Raw genomic sequence first — 25,214 nt, forward strand, 5'->3', positions numbered from 1 at the left:
TAAGCTACTGGTAGCTCACAAACTACTGGTTGGAGACAGCTGATTTAGAAATACCATCACTGCATTTAAGTGTATTGACCTGCGTTGGAGCTCACCAGAAATGATCATTTCACAGCTGTTCTTTAAAAAAAATATATTGGTGGTGGTCGCTGTCACAGGGACAAGACGACATATGTTAAATTGACTGAAAAGATTGTTTTCGTTGCCTTAATTATTCATCCACTGCAGTTTCCACTGTATGAAAGTCACACTAATGTGTAAATAAACACAAAAAAACATTGTTGGGACAGTGCGTGTTACTAAGCAGTCCCTTTTACATACCTGGTTAACCACAATTTCAAGAACTACTGTTCGAGGGCGTATTATTTTTTCATTTTCTTCAATAGGCTTTTACTTTGAAATGTATATCGAAGAAGTACAACCGGAAGTACAGAGCCTGTACTACGTAGAACGTGCATGTTTTGTTTGCTTCTAACGCGGATAGCTGAAGCTCGCACTGTTAGTGGGCATCTTTGTTTATTACATTCTAACTAATTAAACTATGTTCATCCTTAAAATATTCTGACATAAGTGTTGTTAAGTAATGTCTCTGAGAATGTCGAATACCTTTCAAACACAAATAGCCTCCATAATGGAAGTTATGGCCACAGCAGTCCTTACAGAAATTAGTAAAGTTGTTGATAGGTCGGCAACTTTGTGTTTCGAAATGTCTCACTCCTGTGACAATAAAGCGTCTAAAGTTAAATTTCCGGCGGTGGGAAGCGAAACGATGATGGTAAGTTAAACATGCCGATAGCTGTAGGCGATGAAGAGGTTCAGCGATGTTCCAAATTCGATAGAGCTGACGCTGCTTGCTGCAGGACAAGCCCTACAGTGTTGCTGGCAAGATAACCACCGGCTAGCGAATGACTGAATGCCTCAAATATAACTAGTGTGTTACCAGGCGTTTGGGTGATAGACTGAAAGTTGCGTACGGCTCAATGAAAAAATATAGACTGACCAGCAGGGCCCCTATGTGCATTGCTTGCGCTTATACGGGGCAATGTCATTTCAATATCTGTCAACTTTTGGAAAATCTACTCGTTTTATTTTCTGTTTTCATTCTATGTATTAAACTGATTTTGTGGGATTTTCCACAGTAATTCACATTCAGTTCAAACACACGTATCGTTTCTTCCTTTTTTGTTCAGCAAGTGAGAATGTAAAGTCTCTTTTTTAATTAAAAAAATTATAATCAATGTTTATTTAAAATATATATTTTAATTCCCATTGCCAGGAGAATCCATACCTTAAAAAGGCCATCGTATTAGAAAACTCTTAGGGATCATTTGATTTTCCTCCACCTCCATTGGTTTTATATGCAAACTGTTCCTCTATAAAATGTTACAAAAGATGCTTAAAAGACCATTTAACTGCTGTATTGTAATTGCTTTTCCCCATGTATTGTTGTCCATGTATCCATGTTTTATTTTGTTTCACTCGTAGTGACATGTATCATTACTATTGCTTAGTTAGTCAATACAGGTGTATAAATCAATATCCCCCTCACAAACACGCACATACACTCACACACGCACGCACGCACGCACACACGCGCGCATACACGCACGCACACATACACAAGTACATCATCACACACTCACTTTTTCTGATTTTATTTTGTCATTATTATTGTTATTGTTGTTGTTGTTGTTATATCTATTTTGTTACTACTAGTTTGCCATCACTTTTATGTAGTTATATTATTTTCTGTATGTTAAGTTTGTGTTCTCTATAACATTGTAAAATTTTTAACATTTTTTAGGTGGAGGCTTCAAATAAGCCCACTGGGTTTTCTGCCTCTCCCTGCACTGTATATTATTAGTGAACTTTGTCATTTTTGTGTATTTATAAATTTTGCAAAAATAAAACTAAATTAATGAGTAATTCGTCTTTGTTGAGGATTTGCTCATTAAACTGTTGTATCACTATCTTTTTAGACACAACTTGCCTCTGTCATAGAGATACTGGCTCAAGAGGCGGTGAATAAAATCTGTAAACTTGCCATTGAAGAACTGGCGGTTTTACGGTTGGAAGTGTCTCGGAGTCGGAATGAGATCGGAACTCTCAAGAGGAAATTGGAGCTGATGGAGAAGGGGCTGAGGACTGTGGTGGGAGGTGCAGCAGGAGAGAGACCCTTAAAAACTCACTCTGTTGGAGTGCAGGGTGCCTGTGAATTAAGAGCAACAGAAACCGGTAAGATACCTCGCTGTGTTTGTGGGATTATTTTTCATATTTCATACGGTGCTTTTTAACTTAAATATTTGTGAATACTTCTAATTTAAGAGAATTCATTCGAAACACTGGCATTAATTTGTAGCTGGGTACACACATGTATGTGTATGTGCGCACACTTCTGTCGATGAGGTGAGATTTTCAGTTTTTCTCTTTAATTTTAGAGGAGCCAGATTCTGCTGTCATCAGTGTGTGGGGTGATGCAGTCCCTGCAGTTGTGGAAGAGGAAGTTGCTCCATTGCAGTGTGTTGGTGTGATAGCAGAGGTTTGTTCAACTGGCTGTTGCTTACTATGCATTTTAATTTGCAATGGAGGGCACAATCAAGAATATTGTGCATTCTGAGAGATTTTTAGGTGCGATATTAAAAAAAAAAAAAATTTTGCACTTGCATTCTCTGGTCATTTTTTAAGAGATAAAGAAAACTTTGTTTCTAGCACGTATTCTTAGCTAACCTTGTGTGTGTTTGCTAAATTAATCAGATTGCGGTTAGATTGAGAATAACACAGTTTTTTGTTACAGCCTTCGAACATTGACGACAGGATTGAGTCAATAATTATCAAGGAGGAAGGGCCTGAAGAGGATTTGCAGAGCAGTCCTCTGGAGGAGAAACTGGACACCAGTAAAGATGGTAAAATCCGGTTTACTTCAGTTATGAGCATTTTTCTGTCATCACTTCTCCCTGGTGGTCAGTTATCTTCCTGAGACCAGCAGAAAAAAAGTTTAAACAAAACTATTAAGGTATTTATTTGACTTATATTGAATGTTCCTTGTAGTGTAGGTTTAAGCATAGCAGAATGTATTGTTTTTTACATTAAGACCTGAGACTCATGTCCTCTAGGGGACAAAATGAATTATCTGGTCTTAGAAGGATGTATAAGCCTGTTCTGAACATCTGGAGAGATGCATGCAGAGCTTGAGTACAAAACTGAACTTCTAGATGCTTCTAGAAGTTTTAAGATATCCTACATCAATAAATACCAACATTGTCCATCATAATAATATATTCACCTGTTAGATCTGCAGACTGTGCTCAACTAAACTGGCAGAAGCATTGCCCAGTGGGAGGTTCCAGATGGCTAGGTATGGGGGGGGGGGAGAGATCAGACAGCAGCAGCAGATAGCTAATACAGAAACTCTGCTCACCACTCCCAAAACATGGTTAACATTGTTTGCATAGTATCCAAATTGGCTGATGTCTTTGCTTGTATTTGTTGTTGGGATGTCGGGTGGCAGTGGAGCATAATGGCTTGGAAACTGGTCTTGTACAATAAGTGAAGTTGCAGGTTTGATTCCCAGATGGGGCACTGCCAATGTACCCTTTAGAAGGACACTTTACCTCACTTTCTTCAGTAAATACCAAATCTTGCGGTCTTAAATTTTGCTGTTTCTTGCAGGACCAACAGTTGTTACCAGTGTTGCTGCAGGGACACCTGCTGTTGCACATCAGAACTGTGTGGAGGAAGTCAGCTTGCCTACTGAAGGTACTGAAGGACAGCCCGAGCCAGCAGGGCCAGATAAGAATGGGAATCCGCTCGGCGGTAAGCATTTCAACAAAGAAAACAACACAAAGAGCTGCAGAAGAGGTGCCAGGAAAGGAGAAAAACCTTTCAGTTGCATGCACTGTAGGAAGAGCTTTGCTAAACTGCTGCATCTCAGAGCACACCAGATTGTTCACACTGTTGAGAGACCGTACAGCTGCACAGAGTGTGGGAAGGGCTTCACAGTGCAGCGCAGTCTGAAAATGCACATGCTCGTTCACACAGGGGAGAAACCATACGGCTGTGCCGAGTGCGGTGCGAGCTTCCCTCAGAAATGTTTGCTGAAAAAACACAAGCTGGTTCATACGGGAGAGAAACCCTTTTGCTGTGACGTATGTGGCAAGACTTTCAATCGTGCGTACGGTCTGAAAATGCACCAGATAGTCCACACTGGCGAAAAGGCCTTCAGCTGCGAGGTTTGCGGGAAGAGTTTCACTATTGCGAGCAACCTTCACAGGCATCAGCGAATTCACACAGGAGAGAAGCCATTTTGCTGCACTGTGTGCGGGAAGAGTTTCAATCAAGCCAACACTCTTAAGGCCCACAAGCTAATTCACACCGGGGAGAAACCCTACGTCTGCGCCACGTGCGGGAAGAGCTTCAATCAGAAAAGCAGAGTTATAAAACACCAACAGGTGCACGCGGGAGTCAAGGCGCACGTGTGCGTCGTTTGCGGGAAGGGCTTCAGCGCCGCGGTTTCCCTCGCATCGCACCAGCTGAGCCACGCCGGAGAGAGCCCCTGCAGGTGCGTCGTTTGTGGGGAGACGATGACTTCGCTCAAGAATCACCAGCAGTGCCTCGCTGCGCTGAACGCCTTCGTCTGTGTCATTTGTGGGAAAAGCTTCAGTGCTTCGGGCTCTCTCAAAGTTCACGAGAAGACCCACTCGGGGGAGAAACGGTTCAGCTGCCCGTCGTGCGGGAAAACGTTCACTCAGCAGAGCAGCCTCAAAACGCACCAGAACATTCACTCGGGAGAAAAGCCCTTCTGCTGTGGCACGTGCGGGAAGAGTTTCAGAATTTTGGGCAACCTTCATAGACACCAAAGAATACACACCGGAGAGAAGCCGTACCGCTGCTTTCTGTGCGGGAAGAGTTTCAATCAAGGGAACAGCCTTAAGGCCCATGAACGAATTCACACAGGAGAGAAACCGTACATGTGCGATAAATGTGGAAAAAGCTTCGCTCATCTGAGGAATCTGAAAGGCCACAAGTGTGTGTTTAGTTGAAGAAGCTCCTGTCGTATTATCTGTAGTGTTGGAGTGTTTTCTAGTCCACAGTAATAATCCCATCTAAAACCAGTAAATTCACACAAGGCCATTCCAGGTTGCATAAGTTCTTGGACAGTTATGTTGTGTTGTTGTATGTAAGGTGACATCAATCAGTAATCATTTGAAAAGAGGTCTACTGATCCCACACACATTGAGTTTGAGTATGAATGGTGAAGCGTGTATACTGGTATATACTATGTAGGTACCAGGCAGGAATTGAAGGGAACTTTGGCTCGAATGTGCATCACTGATAAGTAAGTAAGGGTTCGAGATTTCAAGGAACCTGGAAAAAAATGAACCGCGAATGGAAGGAAATCAATCTGTACTACAGTACGTAGCCCTCAGCTGGGTAGAGGGGTGTGGTCAGTTAACATTTCAGATTAATTTTCTCGCCGTTAGCTGTCAGATATATAACAGCAGCAAAATGCACTGTAAGAAATTTTCTTTGTAAAACATTGACAATACATCCAAGATCATATTAAATATGCTAAACATTTTGCTTGCTCACATGCGTAAGCATGCCTGGCAAATGTTGAATGTCCCAAATATTAGTTAAATCGATAATAATATATAAATATCTGAAGTATATTAGTGAAGACCAATTAATTGGTTGTTTTTTCCTGCTATACAAAACTTGGCAGTTTATAGGAAACCATTGAAATGCTATAGAGTGCCTGCTTCATCATCTGCAGCAGTTTCACCATCCGGTTGTAAAGGTCACCTATTGTAGAGTGCAGGCATGTTCCTGTCTGGACTTCACTTGGTACGAAATTTGATTGCAGCTCCACCTGCCCAGGACAGGGATAGAATTCAAGTGCCACCAGATTAAGGTTTCACCTCAGCTCCTGTATCTGTGCCCTGAGTGCAGGCATTCGATTTCCGAGGCTATGTGTTAAAGTGCATTTTAAGGCAAAAATGAAATATTGCCCTCCATCTATGTATTGGACTCCTGTAGTCCTGAACTGACTGTAATATAACAATTACAATTCATTTATTTTTATTATGTGTAACATTAAGAGAATAAACACTTTAATATGTTTTGACTATGCAACATGTTTTATGTGTTGTCTGAGCGTTAAAGAGAGAACTGCACTTGTAATGCTTTTGCTTTGCTTTGCTTTAAGTGGTCAAATAAACGTGTGTAGAAAATGTCAAATGTCAGGATTACCTTGAAGTAATCAAAGTATGAATGAATCAGTGGACGCTACTTATGGTATATTTCTGGAGCAATGTTACATGAAATCAAAGGCGCTGTTCAGTAATTAAAGGCCTTATTGGATGACTTTAAAAAAGGATAAAGCATAACCTTCTTTGCCGTAATGTATGTCGTCTGTGGATTTCCAAAACGCATAGAAGGTGAGGACCCCCCAAGCGTGTTTTGCCACCCCACGTGGCAAAATGAGGAACCATTGTCGCTAAAACATTGCAATCATAAAATTGTTTTTAAAGATAGAACCTTGAGTTTAGAGGTAGAGAAATAACTTTAGGGGCCAACAAAACACACGCAATCAGAACATCATGAAATAAATATGTACTATACTTCCTGTAATCTTCCCAGAAGTGTGTAATATTTACAGACCATTAACCTGTGCCCTGGAAGAACCATTTCCAGCATTAAAAAACCCCCTCAAGTATTAGAGGCCAGTCAACCCACATTAAGTAACACTAATTTCCTGTGCATTTCAGCAAATACGGTTTGCGTTGCCAAAATGCGTAAAGGCCATGGGATGGCCCTATAGTTGGTGGTTGGGGGAGGGGGGGTGGGACAGATGGAGGGGTGAATTGGCTCTGCAGAGTCCCATTCATCCAGGCCTAATAATGCATTAGCGCACAATGAATTCCCTAGGAATCGCTCGCAGGTTTCCTCTAATTAATGTTCCCCGGGCTGGAAAACATATTGACCCTAATCACTGATACTTGCTGTTTGTTTTAGGAAGACGCTCACTGGATTTCTTTGTTCTCGTGGTAGACTCTTTTTCTTGTTCCTCTTTTGTTTGTTCTTGAGCAATGGGTTTCCCGCCTCCCACCTGAACTCGGGATTTTGTCAGGGTGCCCGCGGTTTTTCGGCCTGCTGGGGAAACACAGAGAGTTCACAGGGACTGCTGTATCAGCTGCATCACACCCAGGTTTCCCTGTCTATAGGCACATAGTGTGTGGCGCATGCTGTGTAAAACACAAAGAAAAGTGGCCTCTCTGTATGTGTTCTCCGTGTTACCATGAAACAGTTGTGCACTATGTCATATATCGATAGGATATCCGAGACCTATACAAGTACTACTTGCCTATTAAAAGAGTAGACCTGATACCCATAATTTTTCAGCAGTTCTTGTTTGGCACAGTAAAAATAAAAGATAAAATGCATGTATTTTGTATTCAGCATACCAGTGGCATGTTAAAAGACCTGTGCTGCGAACTGATTCTGTTTGTGTAAGAACTACCAAGAACAAAAAAGGGCACTTTGACTGAATAGGGTCCTATAGCTAGCAATGGTACGTCTTCTACTGCAGGCTGGGTCCAATAGCTGGTAAGCACTTTGACTGCAGGCTGGTTGCTATAGCTAGTAAGCACTTTGTCTGCAGGCTGGGTCCAATAGCAGGTAAGCACATTGACTACAGGCTGGGTTCAATAGCAGGTAAGCACTTTGACTACAGGCTGGGTCCAATAGCAGGTAAGCACATTGACTACAGGCTGGGTCCAATAGCAGGTAAGCACATTGACTACAGTCTGGGTCCAATAGCAGGTAAGCACATTGACTACAGGCTGGGTCCAATAGCAGGTAAGCACATTGACTACAGGCTGGGTCCAATAGCAGGTAAGCACATTGACTACAGGCTGGGTTCAATAGCAGGTAAGCACTTTGACTACAGGCTGGGTCCAATAGCAGGTAAGCACATTGACTACAGGCTGGGTCCAATAGCAGGTAAGCACTTTGACTACAGGCTGGGTCCAATAGCTGGTAAGCACTTTGTAGGTTCGGTGTTGTACCAGGTAAGCCAGGTAAGCACTTTGACTGTAAGCTGGGTCTAATAGCAGGTAAGCACATTGACTGTAGGCTGGGTGCTATAGCAGGTAAGCATTCGGACTGTCGGCTAGGTGCTATAGCTGGCATATTGCTGAGTCTCACTTACAGTATTCCATTAGCTGGCTGTGCCTGGGAGTCCACAGGCACAACATTATCTGTCATGCCAGGGGCAGGTCTGTGTTCAATTCAGTCAATTTTCCTCGAGTTGCGGCTTCATCTGCTCCTCCTAACAGCACCAAAGGTACCCATAGGATACAAGTTGTCATCAATAGGAGATGCAAAACTCCTCTCAGATAGGTGCTAGCCCAGCTGTAGTTCTGTGTGGGCCTTCAGTGTGGAAAATAGTCATTGGATTGTCACTGGCTGCAGTACTCTTTATGTGGGGTTTTTGGGGCACTGAGAAACATAAAACTCACAACTGCGAATGGTAAACGGAGAATCTTGCTAGTGCCGATCTTTTAGAAACTATTCTTGATGCAATCCCAGCCAGTTAGCTGAACAGACATTTTGGGGGCAGTGTAAGATTTAGAAATTGTGCTTTTATATTACAGACATTTTTAATGATTTAATAATGACCTGGATGATATGTGTAAAGACAATATGATATATTTGTATGAAAACATTTTATACTGTAGTACATAAATATTTATATTCTGCAAACTACAGGCCACACAATACTACAGCAAATTACAGGGCTCATAACTAGCACCAATCACAGAAAAGGAAGGTTTCTCAAAGACAACTAGCACCCTATTGACCGCTTGCATGTCAATATTGAGGGTTAAGTGATAGCCCTAGAAACTGACCGGCTTAATCCCACACAATCCAATTCTTTCCATTGGCAGTTAAAGACATCTCAGTCTCCTCCCTGCAATTTCTACACTACAGGGCTTAGCCTGAACTCATGGCAAGGACCTGTTATGACTGAGACACACAGAATTCAAATTGTTTCGAGCGTTTCCATTGTGTTTCCACTGCAACATTCCGGATTTCAGTCTGCCGTTCTTAAGTTGCCTGAACTTAGGCTAACTGCCTTATTTAGTGGTGTTCGACAGACAATTGCAGAGGAGAGCGTGTTGTAAGCCTATGATGTCAGAGGTCTCCGCCAGCTCAACTCAGCTATGTTGTCTTTTCGCATTCCGTGTGGGAGAGTACCTGGGACGACCCCACCCCGGCCAAACAATAAAGGTTTCCAAAACAGCCCGGCGCATTATAATGGGTTCCTCCTGAAATGTCTGGGCTGCAGCCCCACGCCGCCCCACAGACAGGCACAGACCGGAGCAGGAAGGTGTGGGGGGGGGGAGGCAGTTGCTGGCGTGATGTCACACACCATAAACATCTGTTCAGACGAGGATGTAGCTTTCCTTTGTTTAAATATTTTTGACATTTAAATAATAGCGTGGAAAAAACAGGGTGATAGTCGGCCTGGACCGTATGCGTGCAACAGGGGTCTTTATTTATGTGACTGTCTCCACTGGGGAGGAGAAACCTGGCTGGCAGGCAGGAGCTGTATACACGGGGCCAGCTTATCTGGGCTCCCCATCTCGCCTCTCCCCTCCCCGCTGGACAGGAGGCCTCATTTATCTTCCAGGGAAACAGGTTTCTTACTCCCGCTACCCAAGAGAAGCTTCCATTTATAACGCGAGTCATAAATTATCACAGATATTGTAAACATGCAGTGTTTTACATGGCTCTGCGTTATGAAGATTTTAATTGTTGTTTGTGCTCTAAACTGATTTTCGCAGATTTGATGTGTATGTTTTGGCAAACATATTTCATAACACTTATACTTTAGCTTCTTGTATGTTTGCCATTCTGAAATTGATCAAGAGAACACACACCTGGAAGGAAGGTTTGAAAATATTTCTACATTATCACTGCATTTATAAACTGCTTTTTGTCATATTATATGCTTCACCACAGCAGTGTCTTCTGTCAGTTTGACTATTCAGACAGCCACGCACTAGTTTGCATGTTTACTGTACTAGAAGACTGTATAAGTGCAAGCATGCCCAATATACAGGAGGAGTCGCAGTGATATGTTAGGAGAGAATGTTAGTGCAACAGGTAGTTATGTCCCCAAAATGTACAAACTTTTAAAAAATATGTTTTTTTAAACATTTTTCTCTGACTTAAAAATAAATGCATATGTTGGTTCTTTAGAGTAAAAATATCGATACTAACACTATAAACAATATTTAAACACCACCCATTTTTTAAAGGACCCCATCCCCTCTTGAAAAAAAAACAACTTGGATACAGAATGTGTAGAAAAAAGTTTATTTTGATTTCAAATATGCTTCCATTATTTCATTTTAAATGCTGTGGAATTTGTTTATAAATACAACAAAGCAATGCACTGCTGGCTGGGAAGTATGGCTCCTTTTTGAAGGGGTGCTGATTGCTCTTGGTATCCAGTGATGTGGTTTTCATGGTTGTTGATTTGCATGAATGTACGTGTGTTCAACAAAATGCTTTGGTATGAAATCCAATCAGCAACTGTTTAAACTGCACACCTTGAGCTAAATAGCCCTTTCAAAAAGAGAGGCTTTGCAGCCACAGTTCAAGCAATCACATGGTCAGTTGTTCCATTATGTTTATAAGCTCGGGTGCGCAACAAGGGCTGATTTGTTTCAGGATTTTGAAACTTCTGCTCTTAGTTATTTAATTAGCTCAATCATATCTTGATCTGACATTGGTATAAGCACCAGCTACAGCCACAAACTACAAGTGTATCCTAAAGAGTTTACTGTGCTCCAGTATAAGAGTAAGCCAGCCTAGTTTACAGACCTGTCAAAAAACTAACACTAAAGTAACTGGCTGGAACAAAAACCAGCACAGGCCAGCCCTCCAGGACTGCAGTTGTGCACCTCTATTATAAGCATTGGGCTTAGCCTTTTTTAAATGCAAATAACAAAAAAGGCATATTTGAAACAGTAACCAGTTAAGCATATACTTAATTTTCCATTCTGTCCTCCCTCCATGGGGGATTCCCTTTTTTAAAAAAAGTAAAGCATACATTTCTTTAGTATAGGCCTACACAGTAAAATGTTCCGTGTTAAATCAACTATGACAGAGTACACATGGTCCCTGTTGTATTTGTATGCAAACTGTATTAAAATGGCATTGTGCTCTGAAGCTTTGTAGGCCTGTGTTTTTTTCAGCTTTCTTTCTTGTGGTAAAATGATTTATCCTTTTCGTAAATAACTTTCGTTTTTAAATAGCCACGTTCAAGGAGGTACCGAGTGGCAAGCTAACTTAGCAACACACAAACTTAACGTGATGTATGTTCAAATCTGAACAGTGAACTATTACGCGTTCAGAGGTGTTCTCTTGCACCTGTGGTGAATTGTCTTTGTGTGTCGGCACATTTTCCAAATTTTTAAGGAAAACGGTTAGGTAACATGACAGATGACATTTTAACAGGAAACAACAACAAAGAGCTGCATATACTGTAGGATGTTATGCAACAAGACGTGAAACAACAGGAAAAGGGAGCAGATATATTCTCTGCGTTCGTGGTGCAGAATCAGTGACAAAGTCGTGCGTAGCCTGCTGTTTCCACAGTCAAACGTAGATCTTACAGGTCAGAGTTGCCATCTTTTATTTATTTATTAATTTATATATATATATATATATATATATATATATATATATATATATATATATATATATATATATATATATATAATTGTTAATCATAACTTTCTGTCATTTTGGGTTACAGCGGGCAATAGGATTATTGAGGAGGTGCATTATTAGGCAGTAATGCTAGCAGTCCGGCTAACAGCTTGAGCAGGCCTGTCATTCGCAGCACCTGTAGCCTAATAATACGCGCAGCCCTGCCACCGTCCACTGGACAGTGCCACCGTGCGCAATAAACAGCGTCTGTTCCTTCCAAGAGAAGGTGGGAAGAGGGGGCCGTTTCCTGGATCGACCAAAACAACCTCAGAAAAAAAGACGCTATTAATAGGGGAGGGAGGGAAAGACAGCAAGCTATCGCTATCGAGACAGCGCTATCAGAACAACACTGAAAAAGGGCAACTTCAGGGGAACACAGGGTGGACAAACGGACATCCTCAGCGGCTGTTTTATTTATTGTGTACTCGAGGGGAACGCTCAGTGGTCAGTGCCAAGGTTCATGATTGATATTCATTATATTCTGGTTCTCTTGATTCCAGTGAAAACCTGCAAGAAAGGAGTCACATCCACTTGTGAATGAAAGTCATACAAGGTGAACAGTGAATTATACATTCAAAACAGGTGTGCAGGTCATTGATCGACATTTTGTGATTCAATGCAAACTAATATTACATTACTGCAATTTTGCAGACACTCCTATCCAGAAGGACCTACAATGAAAATATTTAATTTATATATGAATATTTATTTATCAGGATTTGTTTTAAATTTTGTCTGTTTTGGCTTACTGATATTTTATTAATATTTAAGATTTTGATATTTTGGCTTACATTGCTGGCTGTAAATCAGATTAATTCAACAATAAGTAATTCAGTATTTAATTTGAATATATAGGCTCATGATTATTATCAAATATCTTTCTTTATTGTATTGTCTTTACCATATATTAAAATATTACTGAATATTACCCATGTTCTGTGCATCTTCTTCCCGTATTTATACAATCCTCAATCCCAAAGACAGGGATCTGGCAATTTTTCATCATGGGTATGTATTTGGAAAGGCATAACTGGTATTTACATATTTGCAGGTGCCACTTATGTAAGATGACTGTAAATTTGCAATGTAATTTATAGATTTGAGATATGGAACTTGAGGTTATGTAACAACAAATAATGTTATAACTGACTGATAATTTAAAAGTTGTTTCTCTGAGTGCCAACGCAAATGTAAAAAAGTTCAATAGTGTAATACATTTATACATTATTGGTAATTTATTAAATTATCTGGTGGGTAAAAATAAAAAACAATAATAATACTGATCAATACCCATCAGATAATGTAATAAACCCCCAATAATGTAATCATTTGTATTATACTATCAGTTGATTTATTACATTATCAGACTTTTACATTACATTTTTCTTGGCACTCAGAGCAACATTTTATTGCATTATCTTTCAGTTATTACATTATCAGTCAGGTATTGCATTATTACTTGAATAGAATTATAAAATTCTCAAAGAGACTTCTCATGGAAGAAGGATAATTGACACACATTTGAGATTTGGGTCCAAAATACTTTTTGAGAAGCTGCAAGTGGTCATTTCTGGCTCTACAATTTCCCCTGTTATTTCTGAACAGTGCATTACACTGGCAACATATAGATGTCATAGATGACAATCTTTTTTGGATATTCTATATTATGTGGATAATAATAATGTTGTAAATTATTTTTGTACAGTAATTTTATTTATTCAGATATAAATGTATTTAAAAAGTACCTTTTAAAAAAATTTTCAATACGGAAACTCTGAGACATCAAGGAATTTCATTGCCAAATTCACTCGGAATGTCCTATGCAAACCTATTTTACTGGCAAGAGGCCACAGGGCAGTTCAATCTAGGACAGAGCTACTGTAGAACTTGGAAATTACAGTGGAAATGGTGTTAGGCTAACATTTATTTCAGCCAGTCTCCCTCTCTCCCTTTTTTTTTTTTTTTTTTTTAAAAACCAAAAATTTATTGGTCTGTCATAGTCCAGGGAACGGAAACTACTTTATGTAGCGGGAGTTCAGTCTGGAGAAAACAATGGTTTGTCTGACTCTTGAAATACAGCAACAGGCACTCACCTTTTGGCTTAATGTGACCTTTTGCTGCGTGCGCGGGAGTTGCTTGTGTTCTCTGTTGTCCTACGAAGTCAGGAAGAGGTGTTGCAGGAAACCTGAGGTAAAAATCGGGCTAAGCCGAGTAACGTCAGACACCTCTTTTTCGAGCGGCAAACACTCTCCGTTCCACCTGACTTTCTGTCTTGAACTCAGTCACCTCTTCTCAGAGATGGCGCTGCTTGTCTGTGGGTCCTTGGGGGTCTCATGTGGCATGAAAACAAGCATTAGCACAGTGTCTCGTTCTCCTCTACTCCAAAAATAGAAAACTTAAGGCTGGGTTGGGCTTTGCGTCAATAAATAAGAAAAAAATATGTACTGTACAGAACAACTTGCACAATTCCATCAACTGAATATTTAATTTATTGTCATCCAAAATTAATTTTACTGAGTAAAAGTAATAATCCATCCTCTGAAGGTGGTATACCATATTAGGCTATGCTATTGGTTCCTGGTGGTGATAAGTGACGGCTGAAAGTGGTTTAAAAAAATCTCTTCCTCTGAGATAAAAAGCAAAAAAAAAGCATTCGTCAAACGAAAAATAGTTTGGTATTTTGAAATAACAAAGCTCCAAGGTACAGAAAGTACTTTTTTTGTATAACAGGATTCAGTAGACTACACCCTTCCCCCTTTGGCGTTGGGTTTTCCCATCCATCACCTGTATTGTCTGCCCCTTAGCGGTAAGCAGATTAGCGTCCATGTTTTCCCTTCGCACACTTTGATCCACACGTCACATATGGAGGATAACGGGATGACGAGGCTGTTCACACCTGGGCTCTCGGACTGAGTTCAGGGTTGGAGACGCCACACTGTAGCCTGGGACATGCATTCTCCATAGTGCGTATAGCTATTTCTGACATAATATTGACTTATTGAGGGTAAATCACCGGCCAATAGGATTTTTAACGGTATAATTAAGAATAATTAGAAGGTTGTTACAAGTCAAAGGTCGCAATAATGATTGTGATGAAGCGGCCTACGCAGTGGGTCCCCAGAAATGAGTCAGCTCAAATTCCGGAGGGTCGTTGTGTGCTCAATTTTAATTTTATGAACAGTTATTTAACAGCTGTAACACTGGTTTACTCCCATACTGGACCACAGTGAAATGTTTTCATCAAATTTATATTTGCAATCTAGACTGTTAGAAATGTAAAAATATGTTTAAAATAAAAACATTTTTTGTTGCGCATCCTGCTCTAAGTAGTGTGTACATACTGGGCCAAGTATTGTTAGGTTATTTGATGATTGACATCATACAATTCTACAAGTCATCCACTGTCTATGTGTTTGACTTCCCGTTGCATTTTTTGTACTTGAATGAATTTCACCAAGTAGTTGTGAACTGAAAGAGTAACCGAGTGAATAGCTGCTAAATAACATTAGGATGCTATGGAGTCAAAGGTCTGAGCTGGAAAACATTTTGACCTTTTGTGACAGGAATGTGTGGGCTCGTTCGAGAGTGTGAGTTGAGGGTCTGAGTGATGTGGTTAGGAGAGGCCGCTACTGCCTGTCTGTGTAAGTGAATGCACTGCCTGCTGGTCTCCAGGGACACTGGCAGACCTCTCTCGTTGTTTATAGATAAAAGTCAACGAGACCAAACGCCTTCCTTTGTTTATCTGCTCCAAGCCCCTCTGACGTGTTCCAGTGGCAGAAATAGAAGGAGAGATGTCATTTAGATTAAAGTGGCTTTCCTTTCTGTGACGGGCTATTTCCTGGTCCGTCAGCCCCTTCAACCCGCCCCGAACACAGTACAGAAGGTGAGAACTGTGCCTGCTGTAGGGTGGGTTCCTCTGTCTCAGCACTGTTTGCTTGCCCAAGCCCCCCCCCCCACCCCCTACCCCCAACAAAAAAATTGATGATTAACTATGTCTCTGGCATTGTTAAATTTTTACTTGACTTGACCTCAGAAAAAAGGCTGATTTCGGCTACTGAGGAGTTTTAAAGGAAAGATCCATTATCACCACATAGCGCTGTGTTGAATGCTTATCACCATCAAACCTACGAAGCAGCCTATGCTATTTGTTGCACTTGGATGCTTTTGTGAAGTATTATTTCGCAGAAAAAAATATTATATTCTACTGTATTTAGGGAGACATGCCAGGTGAAATTGTGCATTATCATTGTAATAATTGAAGTCATGGGAATTATTAGCACAAAAATTGTTAACCCTCAAGCAATTAAGATCAAGCCAATGGGAATGAACAGCTGAAGCGTATCCTTGTGACATTCACTTGATTGTGAATGAGCAGGCCACAGGTTTATGGGTGTTCAGGGTCACAGTCGGTAATGATGGGAATGGAGCTGGGGAAGGCACTTTTATTATGAAGATGAAATAGCATTTAGCAAAATAGCATTGCTGTTTTCCTCAAAAATGATGGAGAAACAGTGACACCTAGTGAAACTTTGCCAGCAGAAATGTAAACTTACTGGTTTGGTTATTTACATACCACGCTGCTTTATCATAAATTGTTCCAACCATACTGGACACATTTTAATGACAAGAAATAAGGCACAAATATAACCATAAGATATAACAAATCGCCATAAGCATATAAGATGCACCACAAATACAAATATTACAGATTTACAATCTGAATTTAGAATAGATTTAAGTGACATCAGGTTTCAGGAAGGCAAACTTCTCATTAATACCTTAAACGTGTCAATATCGATTTCATCATTTGATTGAAATTAAATTGAGGCTTGATTTATTATCTATGATGCAAAAAATAACAGGATACAAGAATGCTGCAGTGAATAATATGGCACTATTCTATAAGTGAAAGATTTGTAAAAAGATACAAATTATAAGTGCATTACATTTTCTGGTGGGGGCGGGGGGGGGGGGGGGTTATGGGGATGGGGGGTTGGGATGATTCCTAGGGCCAAGGAGGCACATAAACTGCTCTTCTGATCAGAAGCACCATGGTTTTGAGCACAAACAAAAGGGATGGAAGGCAGAAGCATGAAACCTCACAGGAAGCCCATAGCCCAGAGCACAGCTGTGAGTACTGCTGGCAAGCGCAGTGATGCCCCGTACGTGGGTAGCTGTGCAGCTCCACTGTCACACTGGGGCAGCAAAGAAGGGAACTGTGCTGGCTGGGACAGGGGCTTTCCCATTTTGGGGCATGTGGGGTGGTCCTTCAAAAGGGCTGGATGCTGATTGGTCCAGTTGCTGATATACAGGATAGAGGCACAGGTGCAGTTCCAGGGGTTTCCATCCAGATAGATCACCTCCAGGAACCGCAAAGGTGAGAGTGTGCCGTGCTCAAGGGCCTTGAGATGGTTGGAACTGAGGTAGAGCACTTTGAGCTGCTCGAGGCTCTGGAAGAGTTGAGGGGGCAGGCGGTCAAGTTTATTCTTGTCTAAATCAAGATCCTGCAGTTTCATCAGTGGGTTGAAGATATTAGCTGGCAGAGAGGTGAGGCGATTGTTGTGGAGATATAGCGTCCTCAGGTCTGCCAGGGAGTGGAAGACATTAGGGGGAAGTTCAGAGAGGCGGTTGAAGCTCAGGTGCAGTTCCTTGAGGTTTTCCATATTCTCAAAGTGCTCAGGGAACAGGCTAGTCAGCTGGTTGTTGTCCAAGTAGAGTGCCTTGAGGTTCCCAAGCTCTTTAAACAAACCCAATGGAAGAACTTTAATCTTGTTGTCATTGAGGAACAGCTCCTTCAAGCTCTTAAGGTGGGTGAACAAGTCTGGGTGGAGAGTGGATAAGTGGTCATTGTGCAGCTTCAGGATCCTGAGCTTGGTCAGCTCTTGGAAGGTTGAACGTGGGAGGGGTTCAAGAAAATTGTTGTCCAGGTGCAGTTCCCGCAGTTTTCGAGTTCGGCTCAAGATGGCCTTAGGAATCCTGGACAGGTCGTTGTGGTTCAAGTACAGAATCCTCAGCTCTCTGACGTTGGAGAAAAGGTCTGCTGGGAGGTCAACAAGTCGGTTGTTGTCCAGCTGCAGCTCATGGAGCCCAGGTGTTTCATGAAAAATTTCAGAAGGGATCCAGGAGATGTTATTACTGTCCAGCTGAAGCTCTTTCAGGAGAGTCATGTTGCGAAAAAGGTCTGCTGGGAGGGAGCTCAGCCTGTTATGGTAGATGTCTAAGATCTCCAGCTTGCCCAGGTCCTGGAACAGCCCAGAGGGAAGGGACCAAATCCGGTTGAAGCTCAAATCTAGCCGACCTAGCTCAGTTAAGTTTTTCAGGGATCTCTCAGAGAGTGAAGTCAGGAAATTGTTGCTCAGATCCAATTCCTTAAGAGATGTCAGTCCAGCAAATACCTCATCTGAAAGGCTGGAGAGATTATTCTTCTGTAAATTCAAGCTCTGAAGATTGGGGATATCCTTTAGAGCAGCTACAGGTACTGATCCCAGGCTGTTGCTCCTTAGGTCAAGGTGCTTAAGGCCTGTAGCTCCCCTAAAGGACCCATTCCTTATGTTACTTAAACTGTTCCTCGACAAAATCAGCATCTGAAGACTTGTGGAGTTTTCAAACACGCCCTCCTCCAGTTCTTCTATGGCATTGCCACTCAGGTGGAGGACAGTAAGCCTGGGAGCTCCCTCCAGTGCACCGGGACGCAGCGAGCGGATCTTGTTCAGGCTGAGGATAAGTGTGTCCAGGTTCTGCAGTCCCCTGAGAGACCCAGGCAGCAAGGCCTTGATGCGGTTCTCGCTGAGGTCCAGGAGCGTCAGGTTGGTGAGGCCTCGGAGCTGTCCAGGGGACAGCGTATCCAACCTGTTGTCCCTGAGGAAGAGCTTGTCCAGCTTCCTCATGTCTGGGAGAGCAGAGCTGTTTGAGATGGAAACATTGAGCCGGTTCTTGGTCAGATCTAAGATCTGAAGCTCTTCCAACCCATCAGCAGGAAGTGAGTGGATGAGGTTGTGTGTGGCATAGACCTCCTTGGTTCCAGGTGGGAGGGACGGGAGTGACTCAAGCTCTTTGTCTTGACAGTTGAGCGTGGAGTCATCCATACATTCACATGGCTCAGGGCAGCTTCCGGTCACAGAGGACAGGGTCAAAATCATGCCCCAAAGTGCCAGCATGGCCACAGCTTATCTATGGGAGCAGAATGTTTGAAAGCAAATTATATGTGTTCCCTCTAGAATATGATCAAGCACAGCTTAGTTTTTTTTGTGAAGAATTACAGGATTAAAATGTAAAAATATGATGTGCAAAAACAAATGAACACTTGTAAATGAAAAAAGCAACCTGTTCTTGTAATATAAAAATTAGTCAAATGTATCAGAATAGTTTTAACATAAATACTTATTATTTGAGCATGGGATATTCCATGTGATAATTTCTTACAGCAAATTTTACATGCATTATTTAAGACACTTAGTGTAATTGTATTAGGAAGGAATTTCAGTGGTTTTATTGAGTTCGGTTTATTTCATCGGAACACATTGATTAGTCCTCCAGGCAAAAATTAATAACAATGAAAAAATGTTGCTAAACAGTACCTTCAAAACAAGTCATGAATATGCCCAGAAAACTATAACGTACCTTTGTGCATTGTAAATTACAACAGTGAACTTTGAATATTCGATACTCAAGCTGATTTTGCATGGATATTGATGTAATCAACTGCTTTTAGGTCTTTCAGAATACTTGCAGAATAACAGATATGCAATACATTTATGCATTACTCTTGATCAGGTAAAATATTGTAAGCAAAACCTACATTGTTTATTTTTGTAATGCAATGATCATCATCAATTTTATGTTTTGGCATGATTACAAGTTAACAATTTTGCCACAAGAAGTTACGTGACTGTTTCGTTAAAATAAATCATTTATCTGTCATGGTTAGACAGTACTAGGTGAACTTAGAATACATATTTTAACAGACTTACTGAGGACATTAAATACACAGTATTGTAAAATACACTATATAAATCAAATAGACTTTATCATAATTACAGTTGCTGATGGGATGGTGAGACTTACCTCAGATGAGTAAGACAGATACGTCTCTCCTATGGTAAGTGAATGTGTCTTCTGAAGTGCAGGAGTTAGCATGTCACTCTTTATGGTGATAGAGGAAATGAGAGGTGAATTTCTCAGAATTTTCATCCAAGATGCTCAGTCAGTGAAAGTGTTGTGGGCAAAAACCTTCAGCCTAGCGAAGCATATTGACAAGTATTGGGTTTTTTTCCCCCTCCCCCCCAATGCAAAAGAGGCATCTTTCAAATGATGCGGCACACACAAAACCTCAATTTGAAAGGGGATTTCTTGTGCAGTTGACTGCTGTGCACAATTGCTTAGTGGCTTTATTTCAAATGTTTGACACAGCCTTACTTTTGACTACATATTACAATGAAAAATGTAATGAGTAGATTTTATTTTACATGCAGTTCATAATATTACTACAGTGATTAAATCTACAGTGAGCCCATGTTTGGGACAAAGACATAGTTTTTCTTGATTTGCCTCTGTACTCCAGTTTTAGATTTGTAATGAAACAATTGGTGGTTAAAGTGCACATTCTTTATTTAAGGGTATGTTTATACATTTTGGTTTCACCATGTAGATATCGCAGCACTATGTTGAAACCTGTTGTTCTGTGTAGTTACGAATAACATTTTTAAAAAGTATTTTCACTGCAGCATTTTTTGTCACTTGTGTTCTGTAAATAAAAGAAAATACTTAAACTCTTTTTCTGCCAGGTCTGAGGAGGATGTACTGTTAAACTGAGAGTTGAAGTCGCTGTCTGATGATGGTGGGCTGCTGCTCGCTCAACGTGAAGGCGAGAAACCCAAGCCAAGCAAAGTCTCAGAGATGCCCACACATGGAAAAAGCCATAGATGCACAAAGCTGCAAAACAAGTCTTCAGTCAGTGACGCAGGTAACTAAAGAGAAAAAGCTGATGTAGCACTGTGTGTGTGTGTGTGTGTGTGTGTGTGTGTGTGTGTGTGCGTGTGTTTTCTTTCTTAATTTGCCATTCTATGCTCCTGGTCTTTCTTTCAGAGGAGGTTCCCTTTATTGAATAGAGATGGAGATGCAGCAGTTGCTGCTGGGGCAACACTTAGTCGTGGGGAAACAGCACTGAAATGTTATTGGCCTATCTGGCTTGCTACAGTTTCGCTAACGTTTTTCAAAACCATTATGTTATGAAGATCCCTGAATGCATCATATTAGTCAGCCACTCAATCGTTCTTATAACATTGATAAATTAATGAATCAGACGTTTTACTTTCGCAAACGAGAATTCGGTCAGTAAAGACGCATGTATTCCTGTTTACTTTCTTACACACAGCACATAAAAGCAATACAGAAAACAGCGCCTTCCTGGGCATAAGTCCGTTAAACAAGTATACATCATGCCATAGTAAGAACCTCAGTAAGGTTTGTCTGTGTTGGTACAAATTGTTAAGTGTATGACACAAACACATAATTCACATAATTCTTACATCTTAATGTTAACGCGCATACATTTTCTTATTTTCTATTACAGTGATAACCTCGCCGATATACCTGCAGAAGCCTTATACTGTGTTAAGGAACATAGCATGCTAACATTATGACTCCAACGCTACATTTTCACAAGTATTAGTTTTGTATACGGTTTCTTTGTCGAAACAACGAGCTATTAATTCTGAAAAACGTCTAACAGAATACCGCCGGAAAACTCTCTCAGCCAATCCTTATGCGCTCTACAGATAGTACGAAAATACGCGACGATCCACCATTACGTCTGAAACCCGCCCATTCTCACTTATAAATGAATGTACAGTTTTGGCGATGACGACGGTATAGAGCATGTGATTGCAGTTTATGTTTGTGCCACAAGGGGGACCATAAGACTATTTTTCGACATGGTCTAACAGTTCCAGATGTACGGGAAGCATTTGTATTGCTTCATGCGTTGTAAATGTATTTTCCAATTAATTTGGGTTATTGTTTTGTTTATTTTGTACAGTATGCATGCTTTAATCATGGATACATGCAATTTATAAGTGAACAAGGGAAATCTAACATTAAGCAGGGCCAAGGAGGGCGGAACATAATTGCCCCGTTATTAACATTGAATCCACAAGATGGCGTTATAAGAGCTATGTTTCAAGTAATATCATTTTTATTTGAAGTACTGTATCAATTTCCAGAGCCCTATCAAAATATCATTTTTAATGACGTAAATGTTATATTTTAAATTACATCGAAATATTTATAGTAAATCCATTTATAAGCCATGAAAGAAAAAGTTATATCATGCATTATTTAAGAAAATTTTAGAAAATCATTTAAATTTGTTCTGCTTCTTGCATTTCTTGTCACTGTTTTTTAATCACTGATACTTGCTAGCCCAGACCTAGCAGAAAGGATGACACGTCCATTTTGAGAATGCTCATCTCAAAATTCACTTATTGCAACCATGTCCGCAGTGATTTGGAGTTTTATTGTATACCTCAGTCACTTTGCTGGTCTCTTATTTGGGATTCCTAGCTTTGCAGAGAAAAGTCCCCGCTGCTGCCCAAAAGACCACCACTGTCTGTGCTCCAGTAGAAATGGTTTTGCTTTTCTTCAAAGCAGTTGAGGGACACTCTGGCTGACCCCAATGCCCCCATAAAACACCACAAGCTTTTTGCCTGTCTGTCCAGAAATCGAGGAACCACAGCCATATATCTCCATAGCAAGGCAGGGGGCCCATCGTGTTCAAGCAGGTGTCTAAACCTAATGACGGTTGGGTAGACGCTGCCAGGCGCTCGGGCTCCCTCATAATCCTGATCAGATTAGGGATTAAAACACTTGCTAAGAGTCAGCCAAGGGGGATAGGGGATTGGGAGGGGGTGGATATTCAGTTGCCAAGGATGATTAAATTGTGCAAATGCCTTAAAACTGTGGGAATGACCCCAACATTGGTCAAGGAGGTCCAACACAAATCATACGATTTAAAGAGGCAAAAAAACAGATAGTTTTCTGCTGGCATAACATGTGGAAATAGCATAGTTTATATATGATCTAATGACACACACAAGTGGATGAGCAGAACTGTTATCAGCTATGACAGGTTTGACTCCCAGCATTGGTGATATACAGTTAAATGTCGTCATATTTACTGCTTAGTTGCAAATCCTTTATATTTGATGACTGCTTTAGACCCGTAGACATCACCAGATGCTGGGTATCTTCTCTGGTGTTGCTCTGCCGGGCCTGTACTGCAGCCATCCTCAGTCCCTGTTTGTTTCTAAGGTGTTTTGCCTTCAGTCTTGCCTTTAGTAACTAAAACACATCCTCCATTGGACTCAGGGGGCTCAGTTCAGGGCCAGTCAAGAACATTCCACTTTTTGGCCCTGAAAAACTCCTTGGTTGGGTCACGGTACTGCTGCAAGGTCAGGTGTAGTCCAATGAGCTTTGAGGCATTTAGTTGGATCTGAGCAGATAAAATGTTTATGTACACTCCAGAATTCACGTTGCTGCTGCTTTCAGCAGTTGCATCATCAATACTGAGAAGTGAATTGGTTCCAGTGGCAGCCAAACATGCCCAAGCCATAACACTACCTCCACCATGTTTCACAGATGAGGCAGGGTGCTTCGGGTCTTGAGCAGTTTCTTTCTTTCTCCACACTTTCCTCTTTTCATTACTTTTGAAACAGGTTAATCCTTATCTCATTGGTCCATAAGACTTTGTTCCATGACTCTGCAGTTGTATTAATGTACATTTTTAGCAAACTGTAACATGGCCATTCTGTTCTTGAGGCTTATCAGTAACTTGCATCTTGTGATTAACCCTCCGAGGTTATGCTGGTGTAGTCTTCTTGTTATTTCCGACTTTGACACATCTATGCCTACATCCTGGAGAGTGTACGTAATCTGTTCGACAGTTGAAAAGGGTTTTTCTTCACAATTTAAAGTATTCTTTGTTCATCCACTACTGGTCTTCCATGGTCTACCAGGTAGTTTGCTATTGCTGAGCTCACCAGTGCATTCTTCGTTCCTGGCAATGTATCAGACATTGATTTTAATTAGAATCAGAATAAATTGATGTCTCTGATCTATTTGTTCTGATGTTTCAGCCTCATGACGGCCTGCTTTACTTAACTGGCATTGACACTCATTGGCCTTCCTGTTGAGGCAACAGCCTCCAAATGCAAAGTCCACACAGAGAATCAACTCTGGACCTTTTGGTAGCTTTCTTGTGCATGAACTAATGATGCAAGGACACACACCTGGCCAAGATACAGCTGAACCGCCAAATATCCCATTACTTTTGTTCCCTAAACTGGTGGGACTGCATACAGAAAGGGCTATAATTCCAACACAGATCACCCCATATGGATATAGATGCCCTTAAATTAAAGCTGACACGTTTAGCCTCATATTCATTGTGCTATTTCAAATACAATTTACTGGAGTACAGAGCCAAAACAACAACATTTTTTCCACTCTCCCTCTGTAGAACATGGACTGGTGGAAGCAATATGGCAGCAACATCAGTCAAGTAGTAGTCATTTCAAATATGTTGAAATGATGAATGAAGCAAGGGAGAGATGGAGAGAGAATCCGCTACTTCATGGTATTTGGATGGGGCCTGGACCTCGACAAAGCCTGAACACTGGCCTTGGTGCTTTAGCCAGTCTGGCCGATTGAGTCAGAAGTGTAGCCGTTCAGTGAAGGACCCGTGGCACTTTGCCATCAGCTGTGGCGATGGACAGGAAGCCATATTTCTCCAGGATTGATTTTTACCGGGCACCTGTCCAGCTGGACGGCGGTAAATTTGCGGTAGGGACACCCCATGTTTCTGATCTGAGAGCAGACGGGTGTTCGTAGCCAAGCTTGTTTTTGCCATATGGGGCCAGGTGCCCCTCTGTACATGTAGCCGCGAGCTGTTTGCTAGCACTGGGACAGCTGGCCCCTTGGCCACACAGTCTTACCAGGCCCCCTCCCAGTGGTTGCCAGATTGGCTTTTGTGCCCTGGTCCCTCCCATCCTTGCTCAGAGGCTGCGGGATGTGGACAGCAGACCCAGCGCAAGCTTCCACAGGAGAAACTGCGTGGGAAAAAATGTACTTTCACGAGGGCACAGTCTGAGGAGCTCCAGGTCAGTGTTAGACTAAATCACACAATCAGTACACTTAATATGGGTGAAGGATTTAAGAACATTCTATAATTTTTTGCACTTTACTTATTAGCTTAGCAAGTGAGTGAGAAAATTACATAACTTACATTCACCATTTATACACTTGAATATTTGCTGAAAAAATGTTAGGTACCGTACCTTACTACCCAAGGCTGCAACGATGGTCCCCACCAGGGATTTGAATTTGCAACCTCTCAGCTTTGCACTCTCGGAAAAAGGTCCTTTGGCTGGTCTCCA

At 41.3% G+C, this 25,214-nt stretch overlaps 2 protein-coding genes across 2 annotated transcripts; one reads left to right on the forward strand and one right to left on the reverse strand.

The window, feature by feature from the left end:
- The first annotated feature begins 425 nt into the window (after nt 1–425).
- Nucleotides 426–6,232, forward strand: LOC118209431 (zinc finger protein 883-like). The gene is made up of 5 exons (XM_035384721.1): nt 426–775; nt 1,980–2,235; nt 2,439–2,539; nt 2,795–2,903; nt 3,670–6,232. The coding sequence occupies exons 1-5, from the start codon at nt 584–586 to the stop codon at nt 5,037–5,039; spliced, it is 2,028 nt and encodes a 675-aa protein (XP_035240612.1). The 5' UTR covers nt 426–583; the 3' UTR covers nt 5,040–6,232.
- Nucleotides 6,233–16,760: 10,528 nt separating this feature from the next.
- Nucleotides 16,761–20,343, reverse strand: si:dkey-182i3.11 (insulin-like growth factor-binding protein complex acid labile subunit). Its single transcript, XM_035384402.1, has 2 exons — nt 19,849–20,343; nt 16,761–18,954 (listed from the first exon to the last, which is right to left on the reverse strand). The coding sequence occupies exon 2, from the start codon at nt 18,939–18,941 to the stop codon at nt 16,884–16,886; it is 2,058 nt and encodes a 685-aa protein (XP_035240293.1). The 5' UTR covers nt 18,942–18,954; nt 19,849–20,343; the 3' UTR covers nt 16,761–16,883.
- Nucleotides 20,344–25,214: the final 4,871 nt, after the last annotated feature.

Source organism: Anguilla anguilla, chromosome 12 (genome assembly GCF_013347855.1).
Source record: "Anguilla anguilla isolate fAngAng1 chromosome 12, fAngAng1.pri, whole genome shotgun sequence".
Lineage (NCBI taxonomy): Eukaryota > Metazoa > Chordata > Actinopteri > Anguilliformes > Anguillidae > Anguilla > Anguilla anguilla.

What these genes read in the sequence shown, in the direction of transcription:
- LOC118209431 (XM_035384721.1), top strand. Translation starts at nt 584, where the DNA reads ATGTCTCTGAGAATGTCGAATACCTTTCAAACACAAATAGCCTCCATA. An exon ending in TGGGAAGCGAAACGATGATG is followed by an intron (nt 776 to 1,979) that starts GTAAGTTAAACA and finishes CTATCTTTTTAG; the next exon opens with ACACAACTTGCCTCTGTCAT. An exon ending in ACTGGACACCAGTAAAGATG is followed by an intron (nt 2,904 to 3,669) that starts GTAAAATCCGGT and finishes TGTTTCTTGCAG; the next exon opens with GACCAACAGTTGTTACCAGT.
- si:dkey-182i3.11 (XM_035384402.1), bottom strand. Translation starts at nt 18,941, where the DNA reads ATGCTGGCACTTTGGGGCATGATTTTGACCCTGTCCTCTGTGACCGGA.